Source organism: Schistocerca gregaria, chromosome 7, assembly GCF_023897955.1.
Source record: "Schistocerca gregaria isolate iqSchGreg1 chromosome 7, iqSchGreg1.2, whole genome shotgun sequence".
NCBI classification, from domain to species: domain Eukaryota; kingdom Metazoa; phylum Arthropoda; class Insecta; order Orthoptera; family Acrididae; genus Schistocerca; species Schistocerca gregaria.
Window position 1 is genome coordinate 65,012,675 of NC_064926.1, and position 18,108 is coordinate 65,030,782.

The window sequence follows — 18,108 nt, forward strand, 5'->3', positions numbered from 1 at the left end:
GTTATGCGACTGCAGTTATTAACTGGACTGTTGCAATTTTCAGATGACATGCTGTAAATGGTGACACCAGAACTATAGAAGATACGCGAAATGCTGCGCTGCATGAAGTATTCTATCACAGCTCCGCCACTGCCGTTGCAGCCCAGTGCCCCCTGATGCACCTTTCGCTTTCGGTCACCGAACTAACAATAAACACACTAAATTACGCCACACCTCAGGTTCTTCACCTGCAGTCATCTAATGGTCCTCGGCAATAATCTCTCATCTCCAATTCTGCATCTTCTTCAGCTTGGCCACTGCCAAAAGTTCCGGTTGCATCGGTACTGATACTGCCAGCTCCATCACCAACCCCCTTGCCACCACCACTTCCAGTAGTTCCAATCATATTCGCTGTCACTGCATTGATATCTTCACCATTACAAGCTCCTGTTAATGCCACCACCTACATCCAACTGGTGTCAGCTGCTATCCCTAAAGCTCAGCCTCAAAAAAGGGAAAAAAATGAACTAACCCATCGAAGACTTCGCTTAATTCACAGAGATGCAATCATTGCAAACCCCATGCTTTCAACTATTGTCTTCCAATATATTCATCTTGACATTCCACTTTCCAATCCACCTTCCCCAAAACTTACTCTTTCATACTGTCCCGAGACATATGAAAATTTCATAACCCAAAAATACTATAACAGAAAACCTGACAATATAGGTCAAACTCATAATTATCCGAAATAATACGTAATAAATATAATATCATCATCAAATGCATCCATTCCCACTTCCACACCCACCTACTCTGTAGTCCGCCTGCCCTTGGTTCCAACGCCACTGTTCAACAACTCCCTGTCTCCTCCTCTACCCAGACAATGATATGCTCCAGACCAACTGCACACGGTAGGGGATAACAACCTTGAGATCTCTGTGGAGAGTATCACGCAGAAAATAAACTCGATCCCCAACACAGATATCCAAATCAAGGTCGACATCCATAAGAAACACGTTCCCGCTAATTTAGTACGTCTCTGTGGAGAGTATCACGCAGAAAATAAACTCCATCCGCAACAAAGATATCAAAATCAAGGTCGATATCCATAAGAAACACGTTCCCGCTAATTTAGTCCGTCTTTTCTCAGAGTCCTACAGCAGCATTGACCAACTAGGCAAAAATAGATGCTTCATTTGTATTCAGTGGCTTAAAGTCAATCCATGCAAACCCCAGCTGCAAATCATCCATTTCCTCCACTGTCTCCAGTACAGTGAGCCCACACAAGCCAGTATAAAAAATCTACCAACGTATCACCACTGCAAATATCATCACCTTTACAAAGACTCTCCTGACCTCTAGATGAAGACAGATTTAATACCACAGTTATCAAAAATATAAAAAAAAATGGTTCAAATGGCTCTGAGCACTATGGGACTTAACTTCTGAGGTCATCAGTCCCCTAGAACTTAGAACTACTTAAACCTAACTAACCTACCGACATCACACACACCCATGCCCCAGGCAGGATTCGAACCTGCGACCGTAGCGGTTGTGCGGTTCCAGACTGTAGCGCCTAGAACCGCTCGGCCACCCCGGCCGGCTCAAAAATATACATTCTTTAAAACGTGCCCCCAGTTCCCCTTTCCTACGTCAATTCTCTCTAATTGTTCAGTCTGTATTCCATCTCAATATATTCTCACAACCAACTGAGAATTAGACAGATTATCAACCTTAGTTAGATCTGTCCACTTCTAAATCCTACTTAGCTAAATTCAAATGGCTTAGTTTTCACTCAACATTTGTTTCAAAACAAACCTTGCGAATGCACATGCCTAACAGAATACCCATGCTTCTATTCCGACACATTATCCGCATTTCTCCCTATAATCTGCGATGAACCGATAATCCACACACAGTAACCATGCCAGTTGTGAAGTAGAGAACAAGTAATCTCTAAACAATGGCCGGATGTGGGGTGGCAATTGGGTTCCTCAAAAACACTCCCATTTGGTTACAAATCCTGTTAATTCTGCCGATCACTTTATCCTCAGCATGTGTTTTACCACCCTAACAGCCACCTCTACCATCATCTACATCTATCCAAGTAATCCTATACCGTACAGTTTTCTTGCTCACTTTGCCCAGTCGTTTTCGACCTGTATTATTCATGCTGACCCGTGCGGCCACAGCAGTTATAATGCTGATGTCACTTCGCACTTTCAGTATACACGCTGTCTTCTATGAACAGATGCAAACACACCAATTGCAACACTAGATATACAAACTATGGCCAATGGTCAGCAAAACCCCCGACCCTTTGCCCCTTCACTTGACGTCTCCCCATTTCTCATGGCTGCTTAGCCTTTCCCTTCGATTATTATCTACAGTCTAGATTCTAGACTGTAGCGTAATTTTTCCTAGTGGTGCCAATTTTCTTTCCTTTTTTCTCCAACGTGATACCTGCACTCAGTTTTCGTGTCAAGTACAACAGGTTATCCCAGGTATTCATTTTTTCCATAAATTATTAAAACTTATGTTATATCTAGTGGTAATGGTATACTCTCTAGCGAAAGCAGCAACATAATTGATTGTAGTGGTTTTTTCTAGTCGCCTGATGAGTAATATATGGTCCATTTTAAAACAAAGTTTCTAAGTAACTAGTAGCTGTAACCATCTCCTTCACTATAGCCCACCAGTCACATTTTTTTACTCCATTCTAAATTATATTATCTCAGTAGTTTCTATAACATGAAGAACACGTGCCAGAGAGAAAAGGAATATAAACTTAAACCGAATTGTAACTAGTTCGACAATTTTTGGATGTGCACTGGCTTGTACCTTAGAGTATACTTCCCACGCTTGTTCTTATCTTCTTCTATCTCGTAGTTCGTAATATGCTCCCTGACGTACTGAACATCTTGTACCAAACCCATAAATTTCGTAACCAGCATGTCCTTCACACGTTCCATGTCCTTAATCCATCGATGAAGTTGTTGATCATTCATGTGATTAACCTGAGACACACAGAAAACAGTCAAAATTACTTGCACAATATTCACAAGCATACATTCACAACTCACACTACACACTGAGGTGACGAAATTCGTGTGGTACCTCCTAATACCGTGTCGGACCTCCTTTTGCCGGGCTTACTACAGCGTCTCGTCGTGACATGGACCCAGCACGTCGTTGAAAGTCCCCTGCAGAAATATTGAGCCACGCTGCCTCCACAGAATTGGGAATGTGTTGCCAGTGCAGGATTTTGTGCCCGAACTGACCTGTCAATTACGTCTCACAAATGTTCGATGGGATTCATGTTGGGTGATCTAGATGGCCATGTCATTCACCGCAGCTGCCCAGAATTTTCTTGAAACTAGTCGCGAACCACAGTGGTACTATGATACGGCGCATTGTCATCCATAAAAATTCCACCGTTGTTTTCTACATCTATATCTACATCTACATCCATACTCGGCAAGCCACCTGACGGTGTGTGGCGGAGGGTACCCTGAGTACCTCTACCGGTTCTCCCTTCTATTCCAGTCTCGTATTGTACGTGGAAAGAAGGATTGTCGGTATGCTTCTGTGTGGGCTCTAATCTCTCTGATTTTATGCTCATGGTCTCTTCGCGAGATATACGTAGGAGGGAGCAATATACTGCTTGACTCTTCGGTGAAGGTATGTTCTCGAAACTTTAACAAAAGCCCGTACCGAGCTACTGAGCATCTCTCCTGCAGAGTCTTCCACTGGAGTTTATCTATCATCTCCGTAACGCTTCCGCAATTACTAAGTGATCCTGTAACGAAGCGCGCTGCTCTCCGTTGGATCTTCTCTATCTCTTCTATCAACCCTACCTGGTGCGGATCCCACACTGCTGAGCAGTATTCAAGCAGTGGGCGAACAAGCGTACTGTAACCTACTTCCTTTGTTGTCGGATTGCATTTCCTTAGGATTCTTCCAATGAATCTCAGTCTGGCATCTGCTTTACCGACGATCATCTTTATATGATCATTCCATTTTAAATCACTCCTAATGAGTACTCCCAGATAATTTATGGAATTAACTGCTTCCAGTTGCTGACCTGCTATATTGTAGCTGAATGAAAAAGTATCTTTCTTTCTGTGTATTCCCAGCACATTACATTTGTCTACATTGAGATTCAATTGCCATTCCCTGCACCATGCGTCAATTCATTGCAGATCCTCCTGCATTTCAGTACAATTTTCCATTGTTGCAACCTCTCGATACACCACAGCATCATCTGCAAAAAGCCTCAGTGAACTTCCGATGTCATCCATCAGGTCATTTATGTATATTGTGAATAGCAACGGTCCTATGACACTCCCCTGCGGCACACCTGAAATCACTCTTACTTTGGAAGACTTCTCTCCATTGAGAATGACATGCTGCGTTCTGTTATCTAGGAACTCCTCAATCCAATCACACAATTGATCTGATAGTCCGTATGCTCTTACTTTGTTCATTAAACGACTGTGGGGAACTGTGTCAAACGAATTGCGGAAGTCAAGAAACACGGCATCTACCTGTGAACCCGTGTCTAAGGCCCTCTGAGTCTCGTGGACGAATAGCGCGAGCTGGGTTTCACATGACCGTCTTTTTCGAAACCCATGCTGATTCCTAAAGAGTAGATTTCTAGTCTCCAGAAAAGACATTATACTCGAACATAATACGTGTTCCAAAATTCTACAACTGATCGGCGTTAGAGATATAGGTCTATAGTTCTGCACATCTGTTCGACGTCCCTTCTTGAAAACGGGGATGACCTGTGCCCTTTTCCAATCCTTTGGAACGCTTCGCTCTTCTAGAGACCTACGGTACACCGCTGCAAGAAGGGGGGCAAGTTCCTTCGCGTACTCTGTGTAAAATCGAACTGGTATTCCATCAGGACCAGCGGCCTTTCCTCTTTTGAGCGATTTTAATTGTTTCTCTATCCCTCTGTCGTCTACTTCGATATCTACCATTTTGTCAACTGTGCGACAATCTAGAGAAGGAAGCACAGTGCAGTCTTCCTCTGTGAAACAGCTTTGGAAGAAGACATTTAGTAATTCGGCCTTTAGTCTGTCATCCTCTGTTTCAGTACCATTTTGGTCACAGAGTGTCTGGACATTTTGTTTTGATCCACCTACCGCTTTGACATAGAACCAAAATTTCTTAGGATTTTCTGCCAAGTCAGTACATAGAACTTTACTTTCGAATTCATTGAAAGCCTCTCGCATAGCCCTCCTCACACTGCATTTCGCTTCGCGTAATTTTTGTTTGTCTGCAAGGCTTTGGCTATGTTTATGTTTGCTGTGAAGTTCCCTTTGCTTCCGCAGCAGTTTTCTAACTCGGTTGTTGTACCACGGTGGCTCTTTCCCATCTCTTACGATCTTGCTTGGCACATACTCATCTAACGCATATTCTACCATGGTTTTGAACTTTGTCCACTGATCCTCAACACTGTCTGTACTTGAGACAAAACTTTTGTGTTGAGCCACCAAGTACTCTGAAATCTGCTTTTTGTCACTTTTGCTAAACAGAAAAATCTTCCTACCTTTTTTAATATTTCTATTTACGGCTGAAATCATCGATGCAGTAACCGCTTTATGATCGCTGATTCCCTGTTCTGCATTAACTGATTCAAATAGTTCGGGTCTGTTTGTCACCAGAAGGTCTAGTATGTTATCGCCACGAGTTGGTTTTCTGTTTAACTGCTCAAGGTAGTTTTCAGATAAAGCACTTAAAAATATTTCACTGGATTCTTTGTCCCTGCCACCCGTTATGAACGTTTGAGTCTCCCAGTCTATATCTGGCAAATTAAAATCTCCACCCAGAACTATAACATGGTGGGGAAATCTACTCGAAATATTTTCCAAATTATTCTTCAGGTGCTGAGCCACAACAGCTGCTGAGCCCGGGGGCCTATAGAGACATCCAATTACCATGTCTGAGCCTGCTTTAACCGTGACCTTCACCCAAATCATTTCACAATTCGAATCTCCGTCAATTTCCTTCGATACTATTGCACTTCTTATCGCTATAAACACGCCTCCCCCTTCACTGTCCAGCCTATCTCTGCGGTATACATTCCAATCTGAGTTTAGGATTTCATTACTGTTTACGTCTGGTTTCAGCCAACTTTCTGTTCCTAGTACTATATGGGCGTTGTGACCGTTTATTAATGAGAGCAGTTCTGGGACCTTTCTATAGACGCTCCTGCAGTTTACTATTACCACATTAATATTGTTATTCCTTGTTGCATTTTGCCTACTCCTGCCTTGCCGCGTCTCAGGAGGCGTCTTGTCGGGCCTAGGGAGGGAATTCTCTAACCTAAAAAAAAAAAAAAAAAACCATGTGCACTCCACACGTACTCCGCTATCCTCGTAGCCGCTTCCGGCGTGTAGTGCACGCCTGACCTATTCAGGGGGACCCTACTTTTCTCCACCCGATAGCGGAGGTCGAGAAATTTGCACCCCAGCTCTCCGCAGAATCGTCTGACCCTCTGGTTTAAGCCTTCCACTCGGCTCCAAACCAGAGGACCGCGATCGGTTCTGGGAACGATACTACAAATAGTTAGCTCTGCTTCCACCCCGCGAGCGAGGCTTTCCGCCTTCACCAACTCCGCCAACCGCCTGTACGAACTGAGGATGACCTCTGAACCCAGACGGCAGGAGTCATTGGTGCCGACATGAGCAACAATTTGCAGTCGGGTGCACCCAGTGCCCTCTATCGCCGCCGGTAGGGCCTCCTCCACATCTCGGATGAGACCCCCCGGCAAGCAGACAGAGTGAACACTGGCCTTCTTCCCCGACCTTTCCGCTATTTCCCTAAGGGGCTCCATCACCCGCCTAACGTTGGAGCTCCCAATAACTAATAAACCCCTCCCCCCGTGTGCCTGCTCGGACCTTGCTGAAGGAGCAGCCACATGACCACTCACAGGCAGAGCGGGCGATGCCACACGGCCAGCCTCCACATTGACCCTCCGCCTCGTGCGCCGCGAACGCCGCTGAACCCGCCACTCCCCTTGGGGAAAGGGTGGCCCAACCGCGCCCGGTACCCGCGAAGATGTCTCAACAGCAGGGACAGTGGGTGAAGCATCTAACACCTGGGGTGTACCTTGCGACGCACCAGACTCCCCACTGCTGCTACACTCCGAGGCAGCAGCCTGAAGACGGCTGACCGCGGCCATCAACGCGCTCAGCTGTTCGCGAAGAGTGGCCAGCTCCTCCTGCGTCCGTACACAGCAGCCACACATCCTATCCATCCTAAGAAATCAATTTACTACAGAGCGTTAATAAACTTTTGAATAGACAGCTAATTCACTAAAGGCGGTTGATTATTGACTAAACTGTGATTGCTAACCACTTCTTGTAGAAAACAAGGAAAATAGCACTACCTGTCTCTGGACTGTATTCAAAACAAACACTAGCACTACTAGCACTATGGTTGACTAAAGGGACTCTCTGACTGTATTCAAAACAAGCACGAGATCTATGGAACACTTAATAGCACTCGACTATTAAAACTTCCTAAAAGCAAAAACACGCAGAAGAAGAAGTGACAGTAAGAAAAATACAGATAATACTTAAATTAAGGTAGCTCGCTGCACAGCACACGTGAAGCAGACGGCGGTTATGTTTTGGAGCATGAAGTCAGTGAATGGCCTCAAAATAGCCGAACATAACGATCTCTCGTCGGCGATCGTTTCAGTTAGACCCGAGGAGCCAGTCTATTCGAAGTAAAGAGAGCCCACACCATTATGGAGCCACCACCATCTTGCACAGTGCCTCGTTGGCAACTTGGGTCCATGGATTCATGGGGTCCGCGCCACACTCGAACCCAGCCGTCAGCTTTTACCAACTGAAATCTACATCTACATCTACATCCATACTCCGCAAGCCACCTGACGGTGTGTGGCGGAGGGTACCCTGAGTACCTCTATCGGTTCTCCCTTCTATTCCAGTCTCGTATTGAACGTGGAAAGAAGGATTGTCGGTATGCTTCTGTGTGGGCTCTAATCTCTCTGATTTTATCCTCATGGTCTCTTCGCGAGATATACGTAGGAGGGAGCAATATACTGATTGACTCTTCGGAGAAGGTATGTTCTCGGAACTTTAACAAAAGCGCGTACCGAGCTACTGAGCGTCTCTCCTGCAGAGTCTTCCATTGGAGTTTATCTATCATCTCCGTAACGCTTTCACGATTACTAAATGATCCTGTAACGAAGGGCGCTGCTCTCCGTTGGATCTTCTCTATCTCTTCTATCAACCCTATCTGGTGCGGATCCCACACTGCTGAGCAGTATTCAAGCAGTGGGCGAACAAGCGTACTGTAACCTACTTCCTTTGTTGTCGGATTGCATTTCCTTAGGATTCTTCCAATGAATCTCAGTCTGACATCTGCTTTACCGACGATCAACTTTATATGATCATTCCATTTTAAATCACTCCTAATGCGTACTCCCAGATAATTTATGGAATTAACTGCTTCCAGTTGCTGACCTGCTATCTTGTAGCTAAATGATAAGGGACCTATCTTTCTATGTATTCGCAGCACATTACACTTGTCTACATTGAGATTCAATTGCCATTCCGTGCACCATGCGTCAATTCGCTGCAGATCCTCCTGCATTTCAGTACAATTTTCCATTGTTGCAACCTCTCGATACACCACAGCATCATCTGCAAAAAGCCTCAGTGAACTTCCGATGTCATCCACCAGGTCATTTATGTATATTGTGAATAGCAACGGTCCTATGACACTCCCCTGCGGCACACCTGAAATCACTCTTACTTCGGAAGACTTCTCTCCATTGAGAATGACATGCTGCGTTCTGTTATCTAGGAACTCCTCAATCCAATCACACAATTGATCTGATAGTCCGTATGCTCTTACTTTGTTCATTAAACGACTGTGGGGAACTGTGTCAAACGCCTTGCGGAAGTCAAGAAACACAGCATCTACCTGTGAACCCGTGTCTAAGGCCCTCTGAGTCTCGTGGACGAATAGCGCGAGCTGGGTTTCACACGACCGTCTCTTTCGAAACCCATGCTGATTCCTACAGAGTAGATTTCTAGTCCCAGAAAAGACATTATACTCGAATATAACATGTGTTCCAAAATTCTACAACTGATCGACGTTAGAGATATAGGTCTATAGTTCTGCACATCTGTTCGACGTCGCTTCTTGAAAACGGGGATGACCTGTGCACTTTTCCAATCCTTTGGAACGCTTCGCTCTTCTAGAGACCTACGGTACACCGCTGCAAGAAGGGGGGCAAGTCTCTGTCAACAAAAGTTTCGAGTCCAGGAACATTTGGTACTCCAGAACCTCCACGAACATTGGCTACAGTGAACCATCCGTTACCATGACCAAATGAATCATTAATATCTAAGCTAAAATTAAGTCGGCAGCCACAGAAAACAGGTGGTCCGTCCAGCAAGGCTTGAGCAGCGACAGACTTGACTGGTATACGATTCTTCTTGTCTCCAGATGTTGTAGCAAACTCAGTGTTCTCGATAGTTTTGTACACTGTCTGTTTGGCACGGCGACGGGACTCATCTGACCAGGCCACGGTTTCCAGGCGACCAAGGCCAAACCCTTAGGACACGAGCCCAGGAGAGGCGCTGCAGGCGATGTCGTGCTGTTAGCAAAGGCACTCGCGCCAGCCGTCCGCTGCCACAGCCGATTTACGTCAAATTTCACCGAAGTGTCCGAACGGATACGTTTTTCATGCGCCCCACATTCATTTTTGTGGTTATTTCAGGCAGTGCAGTTTTTCAGTTAGCAATGACAACCCTACACCAACGCTGTTGCTCCATATGTGTCCATGGTGAGAGGTGCCGATTTAAAATTGGTATTCTCGGTATACTGTTTACACTGTGGGTCTAGGAATATTGAGTTCCTCAACGATTACCGAAATGGAATGTCTCGTGAATCTATCTCCAGCTACCATTCCGAGCTCAAAGCCTGTTAGTTCCCATCGTGTAGCCATAATCATGTCGGACACATTTTGACATGAATCACCTGAGTACAAAAGACAGCTGCGCCAATGCGCTGCCCATTTATACTTCTTGCACACGATAGTACCACCATCTGTATATGTGTGTATCGCTATCCCATGACTCGTCACCTCAGTGTAGGTACCGCTGGTACATGCTGCTGAAATTACTGCCGACGTTTGACTCTACATTCAACGCTTTGCAAAATTTGGCTTCTTACATTAAAGGATAATGGGATGTAGTCGAATTAAGTCGGGTGATGCTGCGGGAATTAGATTAGGAAATGAGACACTTAAAGTAGTAAAGGAGTTTTGCTATTTGGGGAGCACAATGACTGATGATGGTCAAAGTACAGAGGATATAAAATGTAGACTGGCAATGGCAAGGAAAGCGTTTCTGAAGAAGAGAAATTTGTTAAAATCGATTTAAATATGGAAGAGCCAGTCACCTGTGCGCCAAAGATCTGCCTCTTTGTTCCAGATACTATCCCCAAATCTTTTCAAAACCTCCAATTAGAACGCCTGGTTGACAGTTTCACCCACGGGAACGAACACAACGTCTCTGCAATCGGCGAAGTAAATGAGCATTGCCTTGATGTTTGACTTCACTTGGCGAGCTTTTTTGGGATGAGGAGAGCCACTCATCTTCCACTGGCTCGATTGCTGCTTTGTTTTCAGTCACCACTATTCATGACCAGTAATCAGCTTGGCAAAACATTCAGGGTCCTCTTTAAGCTGACTCTGAAACTCAAAACATGCCTGAAGTCGACGCTTCCTTTGCTCGTCTGTGAGAAGCCGGGGACTGCAACCTTTCTCATATGCAAATCGAAGCGTAAAATCCTCTGAATGGAACTGCATGATATCCAGACTCGTCTCACAATTGATCAATGGTTCAGTGACGGTCGTCACGAACGAGGGCATTCATTTTATCGACGTTCCATCTTTTTTTTACGTTGAGGGGCTCCTAAATGGGGTTGGTCTTCAATTGACGTTTTTCCATTTTTAAAACGTGAAAACAGCTTGTAGACTGTGGTTTTACTTTGGGCAGCATCCCCACAAGTAGTCTTAAGTATTACTGTAAGTTCCATGGTCGATCTCCCCAACAGGAAACAAAATTTCACAGCAGCGCATGACTCTCGACAATCTGCCATCGCGTTTTCGCCGAAATGGAAAAAGTTGTCATAGTAAAAAAAAACTCTTACAGGCTAACTGATGCACTCATAGAGACAGAACTTCGCACGCTGACTCAGGTGGCGCGACCGTAACAGACACCTGGTTGAACAGTGGGTTTCCCCATTCTCCCTTCCCACTGCAGCCCCACTACAGTCACTTTTCGGTCCCCCCTCGTACATACCAACTCTGTTGAACCCAACCAGAATCCCAGTCACAGACCACGGCTAGTGCTTCTCAGATATTCGGAGGCTCAAATCCCATGACCAAATTATTACAAAGACTTGCATCTCTAATGGACACTCAGTCCAAATTATTAGCCCAAGAGCAATCTTCCATGGCCGATGCTAATTTAAGACTATCAGCCTGCTCAAATAAACAATCATTTTAAAAACATTTTGACCGAAAGTTCAGAAATGAAATGAACTTAAAAAATTGCACAAGAGGTAACTAAGAAATTATCATCTGATATTCGTTCCCTTAAAATGGTCAGCCTGAAACTGAGCAAACCATTAAGTAATTAATTTAAAAGCTTATGAGATTGAGTATTAACCAAGATGTAAAGTTACAGGAATGATTTAATGCCGAGGAGAAAAGATTTTCCAACAGTTTTTTGAAATTAGAAAAGTTAGATAAGGAATTACAATTCCCAGTACATATAGTTCATGAGCATGTGGTGTCCGAACACTGTACTGGTTGATAGGAATTTAATCTTGACTCTAATCATATAAATACGTAGCTAGGGGTCTCCCTGGGCTATGAGCTTATGTTACTACACAAATATGTAAAGAATTGTCAGCAGTCATAAGAAGTGCCCTTAAAACAGTGTGCTTCATTACTATAACACATGACAGGCATATGGTCACAAGTCTGTATGGTGGGGTGCATAGGCACAATATAGAGCAGTTTTGTCCACCTACCAAGCCTTAAGCTTGAACCATGGGGCAAAATCTACGTTGTCGCAGTATCAATGGAGGAAACACTGCTAAACCACTTACCATTTAAGGTTTTCTCTCCAGCAACGAAAACCACACATCTGATCTTATTTATAAAACATTTGTAGGTGTTTTACAAAAAACATGGACAAATTACGAGAAAATTTTAGTTTGGCACCACCAACATTCAGGATGAAGCCGCCCTCTGGGCAACTGAAAGTGCACAAAAACGTGCTCCATGCGAACAACTTGCACAGGTGCTCTTAATAAAATATTGATTAGCTTGCATCCAAGAATGACTACAAAAGGAAGGTTTTAATTCTGACCAATTTAACAGCAAGCAGTTCAGCATGATACAATATTCTGAATGATTCGCAAACAAAACACAATACTGGGATGGACCTATTTTGCATGGGACATCTTAAGAATACTGAAATCAAAATTACCCGCTCAGTATTTGTGAGAATTTCATTCATGACTCGAAAACCAAACTATAACGCTTCCTATAAATATCACATTCAAAAGACCTCATACAGGAAGACTCTAAGGTAATGATGGCAATAGTGGTGTGCATTCTCCACATTCCAGCACCCATGTGAAAAACCACAGCTAAAACACTGATGCCGTGGCAATGGCACACCATCACAAGACAGATCTGTATTTCAAGACAGATGGATCAAGACAGGCAGAAAAACGCACAGAATTCGTCTCATTTTAATACCAGACGATGAAATAGTAACAGGTTTACTCTTGGGTACGATCTGAAACGAAACGAATCAAGATCAGTGGTAAAGTTAGTTCAAGAATCAGTGGCACCGAAAATTTATGAATCACTCGCCACATAAATGCTTCAACTCCAGGCCACAGGAAAAACCTGAACCATACATCGTCTCCAAACTGGCAGCAAAAACAACAGAATCATATGGTACATATTGTGAAGTTTCCCTCTATACCTATAGGCGTATCAAACTAAACTCACTGATGCCAGTCGTGGTCTGGTGTGGGGCCACTAAATCAAATCAGTTTCCTTGCTACATTATGTAATGGCATAGATATGAGAGGTGGCTTCTGTTATGATTTTGAATTATGTAAATAACAGGGTGAAGAAATTGTTCAGCCTTCACCAACAATCATCGATAGTTGCACAGGCTATTACATACGTGTCCTACGTGTCAAATGCTAAACCCATTAAATCACTCTAAAAATAGAGTTACACCCAATTTTACCCATAAAAACACACGATACCTTATCAGTTGACATATCAGGACCGTTGCCCTAAGGTAGGGCAGGTATCTTGTTGCTCTTTTTAATCTTCTTTCGATGCATTTTAGATAGTATGTGACTATCACCATTAGGGCCTCTCTAGCAATAAAAAGGATAGTGAGCAATTGTATACCTAGGTTTGGGAAACCAGAGGTGATTTTGCATGAAAGTGTGTCAAATCTCACATGTGAACCACGTAAATCATTTATACAGGAACAGGGGGTTAGACAGATGTTACTTTCAAAATTTCATCTCGAATAAAATCACACTGAGTGGGTTTTTACATAACGTAACCGCTTAACCAGGATGTATGCAGAAAATCAACAACTTAAAAGGGTAGAATTTTTACTACCTCTCTTTGAACGAACTGTTCAAATTTATCTCACACCTGAGATCATGCTTGGAGAATGAGAAAGAAATTAATGACTAGACTCCCATCCTCATATTGAAGGAACTTGTGAAGATAAGATTAGGCAAACTCTTGTTACATTACCAGATTGTCATATATATGAATGTTAGCCTGTGACAAGAAACGCATACAGTGACATTGTGTGCACAATAAAATATTATTTAGCACCCACCCAAAGCCACTGTCACTTCAAAATAAACACAAGAAGTCATAACTCCTGTGCCCTGGACCTTACAATATAATTACGATTCATCACAAGCGAAGATATCATAGAGTATCCAGAATCTGACAAAATAAAAGACTTGTCCAATGCATAAAAGGCAATGTCCTGATTGACTCATCACGCCCAGCCCAAACCGCTTAGGGTAGAAACTTGAAATTTGGAGAAGGTGTGGATCTCATACTGTAGGTGTCGTTTAAGAAGGGATTTGTCGAAATTCCAATCCTTGGGGGGGGGGGGGGGGTGATATAAAGGATAAAGTGTTTTTTTTATGTCACTATTAAGGCAATTTTGAAGTTATGTAATGTTGTTGCATTAATTTGAGATGTAAGCGGTGCTTATATTCAAGACCATAAAAGTGGGTTAAAAGCTGTGTGAGCTATGTGGGGAAGTTAAGCTTGCATTACTGCACAACTGTTTCACCAGGTATCCAGTCTAGCTAACCAAACTCCCAACCAGACTAACATTAATTATAATCTTTTAATCGTCATATATATATATATATATATATATATATATATATATATATATATATATATATATATATATATATAAAGAGAATTTAAATAAAAAGAAATAAATTCGTTTATATTTGGAAATTTATTTTAACATTGATCACTGAAATTTCAGCGCATTAAATGTGATTCATAACTGAACTGATGCCTTATTTAGGATTGTGAAAATGTGAGTTTGTAATCTTAAAGAACACATCAAACATGGAGCCAAGATTGGGAAACTGCACACAACACTGCATTCATAAAATAACACACGAAGAATGTTGAAACATATGCAAGAGGAAATTAACCAAAACCAACCGATTCAATTTTCACCCAAAGAAGTTACATTCGTAGCACAATCCTGTCCGTCATGTAATTACCACGCATTGGTATACTAAATTCATACTAACTCTCTGTGAATTCTTCCCGAAAAGAATAGCTGAGGGCTACTTTGATGATTGCACCACATGCTTCACGTGGTCAAATTGGTATACACAAAGAGTGTAATTCCACAATAATTTTGATAATTAAAATAAATTAGATCGAAAAGCAATTTACAAAAGAAAAACCTCGTGCTGGTTACTATCGTCTTACTATGAACCTGATGGGTCAAACAATGGTATAAGCACGTGGTACTGGTCTCACGAAGTACACCCCACGTGGATTGAACATAAAGAAAAGTTGTTATATTGAAAAATATTGTCAAGACGAGACATTATAATCTCACGCACATTCGCATTTAAGATTGATGATCGTAGTTAGAGTTACTGATCAACACGTGGTTCCACTTTACTAACAAAGTAGTGACAAAGCAACTCCCGGAAGATATTCTGAATTTCACACTCGAATTACACTGCGTTGCAATTTAAGATAACATTAGATATTTTAGATCCAAACCCGAAATAAAGGTGATTAAATTTTCAGTTAGGCTGAACTTAAGAAATCAATTGTCCTACAGAGTTAGCAGAACATGCGCTTAGCCGGAGATCTTACCACTTCAGACGCTCGCCGCGGAACAACTGCTGTGGGTCCCTCCTGAGCGGTACCTCACAAATACAAACGGAAGTGAGCAGAGAGGCAGCTTCCTATACCAACATGACAAGGGATGGATGGGACCATACTAAGAATAGAAACTTCTTTGCTTCTAGAAAGCGTAGCTACCTGTTCCGACGTTGGTCCTACTGTTTTCTAGCAGACAGGCTTGTCTGCTACCATCAAGCATGCAACTAGATATACATTTGCTCGTTCATTCTTTCACACAGAAGGGAAGGGGGATGACAGTATCTTATCATATACAGTATATAAAAGAAAGCGGATGTAGGTACTGTATGAGACTGTGTGACATGAATTACATATAAACTGCGTTTTAAAGTGTAGTAGTGTGACACATCGCTCTTGTTTATGTGTAAAAGTAACACGTTTCACTGCTCAGTCTCCTCCCAGATAGTCAGAAACAACACAGTAAATTTAGAAGTGGAATGTATGCCGTAAATGGCAACAGATTTAAGAAATTAACATGAAATGAATCCAACAGAGACCTTTCATAACCCCAACACTCCGGGAAAAGAGTGTGCAGGGAATTTTCTGGCCATGCTAGGACATTCCCAAGCAGGCTTCTCACACCCAACTTAAACTAAAATGTATAGAAAAGGCACAATGTCACCAGCTACTTGCTAAAAAACAATAATTTCAACACATCTTTAGAATCTACCAATTTCAAAAAGAAAAAAACAATCTTGACACCTATTTAAAAGATAGTGTAGACCTAATTAGGTCATCAAGTAAAAACAGTGGTCCCTGTGTCATTCATATGAAAACAATTTCTGGTTGTTACCCTTATGGAGTTCACCAGTATTTGCTCATTGCAAGAGCCAACTTATCACAGGAAAATTTATGACTGTTTATTAACAAGTAAAATTTTTGAAAATAGCAAAGGTGCCACAGCAATTTAAAAAAATATGAAAATAGCATCAGTATTATAAAGCAGAACATTTCAATGCACAATTCGCAAAAGCAAAAAAAAATAAGAGAAAAAAATGTTTTACAAAGTATTTATCGCAAAAAATTCTGTATCTTATAAAACTAATAACTTGTAGAATTGAAATAACTTTGTGGCACTAATTTAATCACTCTTCTATATTTCAGTTATCAATGATCACTGTGTCATTATACTGAAACTACAATTAATTATGTGATTGTTACCCTTATGGGGTTCCTCACTATAAATATGCCCCATGCAAAGGCTAATCGATCACAGGCAAATGAGCATGAATAGCTATCTGACTGATAAACGAAGCAATGCCAAAGGAATGAATTTACGAAACAAAATATCACAAATCTAATACAACACACAAAAACTAACATTGAGAAATAAAACAGCTCTGAAAGTATAGTAGTCAACGTCTAAAAAAAAACACTAATTAAGAAAACACCTGCAAAATACAAGAGTCAGTCTAATAAAAAAAACAGCAATAAATCGAACCCCTGCAAAATACACGATCAAAGTTTCTCTGAAAGAACACACGTATATGCATTGAACTAAGAACCGTATAATCACTGTTCACTGGCACACTCAGCAGCTCCATTGTTCCGAGGCACAATATAAGAGGGGGGGGGGGGGGGGTTGACCATCTGTTGCGTGCAATCCCGCCGTCTCTGCCCTCTCATGAAGTTTCTCTTGGTGGCCCGTGTCACGTACATCTCGATTTGGTTCCATGTTTGTGTTGTCAAATTCGTGTGGTATCCTCGTTTGAGTCGCCGGGTTGATATTCCTGGGCAAGGATGACATTTAATGGATCTTCTTTGTGCTACCCTTAGCGACCAGAGAACATCGAACTATGATGTACTGTCGCTTGACAGTGGGCATCCGACAGGAAATGTTGTTAGGCGTCGTTGAAGTCTGCCAGTTTATCTGTACAGTACGTGTCAAAAGGCTCCACGCCCCTTGTGTTGTTACATTCGTGAGTTATCCTCAATTGGCTCGCCGGTATGATATTCCTGGGCAAGGATGACACTTAATGGCTCTTCTTTGTGCCACCCTTGGCGACCAGAGAACACCGAACCATGATTTACTGTCCTTTGACAATGGGCTTAAGCCAAGAAATGTTGATAGTCGTCGTTGACGCCTGCAAGTTTCTCTGGACAGTGCCTGTCAAAAGGCTCCACGCCCCTTTATCCCCTGTCTTCTGTCGTTTCACCGCTGCCGTCTCGTCACGGTGGCGTGCGTGTGGTGCGTTATCAGCTGATGGATTTCCGCGCGGTGGACCGCTCGGCCATCACAGGTCATCGCCTCCACGAAGGGTCGCATTGGTGCGGCCGGCCATTAGCTCCGGGTGCAAGGGAAACTGTTTGCCCCGCAGCCCTTCTTTTGTTGTCGACCGCGCTCCCGAAGTGGCCCAGTTGACAGTGTGTCCTGCTGGGAAACCCGCCTGTTTACAACTAGTCCTCCTCCTCGCTGCTCCCGCTGTCTTGTAAGAGTTAAGCCGGTTCGCTTTAGGGTTCTCAACAGCATTCACAGTAATTGTTCATCATAGTTATGTGATTACAAAATGTCATACATAATACCACTTAGTATTGTCTTTCACAATTTAGAAGAACAAAAGTGAGACTTAATTTTTTGTTTTAAATAA

The 18,108-nt window shown here is 42.7% G+C and overlaps 1 protein-coding gene across 1 annotated transcript in view; it reads right to left on the minus strand.

Annotated features, from left to right (window-relative positions):
- LOC126281523 (uncharacterized) overlaps positions 1-18,108 on the minus strand; it is a 124,264-nt gene that overhangs the window by 39,076 nt on the left and 67,080 nt on the right. The window contains exon 5 of the mRNA XM_049980564.1: positions 2,824-2,999. Within this exon, the coding sequence (XP_049836521.1) occupies positions 2,824-2,999 (176 nt within the window). The remainder of the gene's footprint in view (positions 1-2,823; positions 3,000-18,108) is intronic.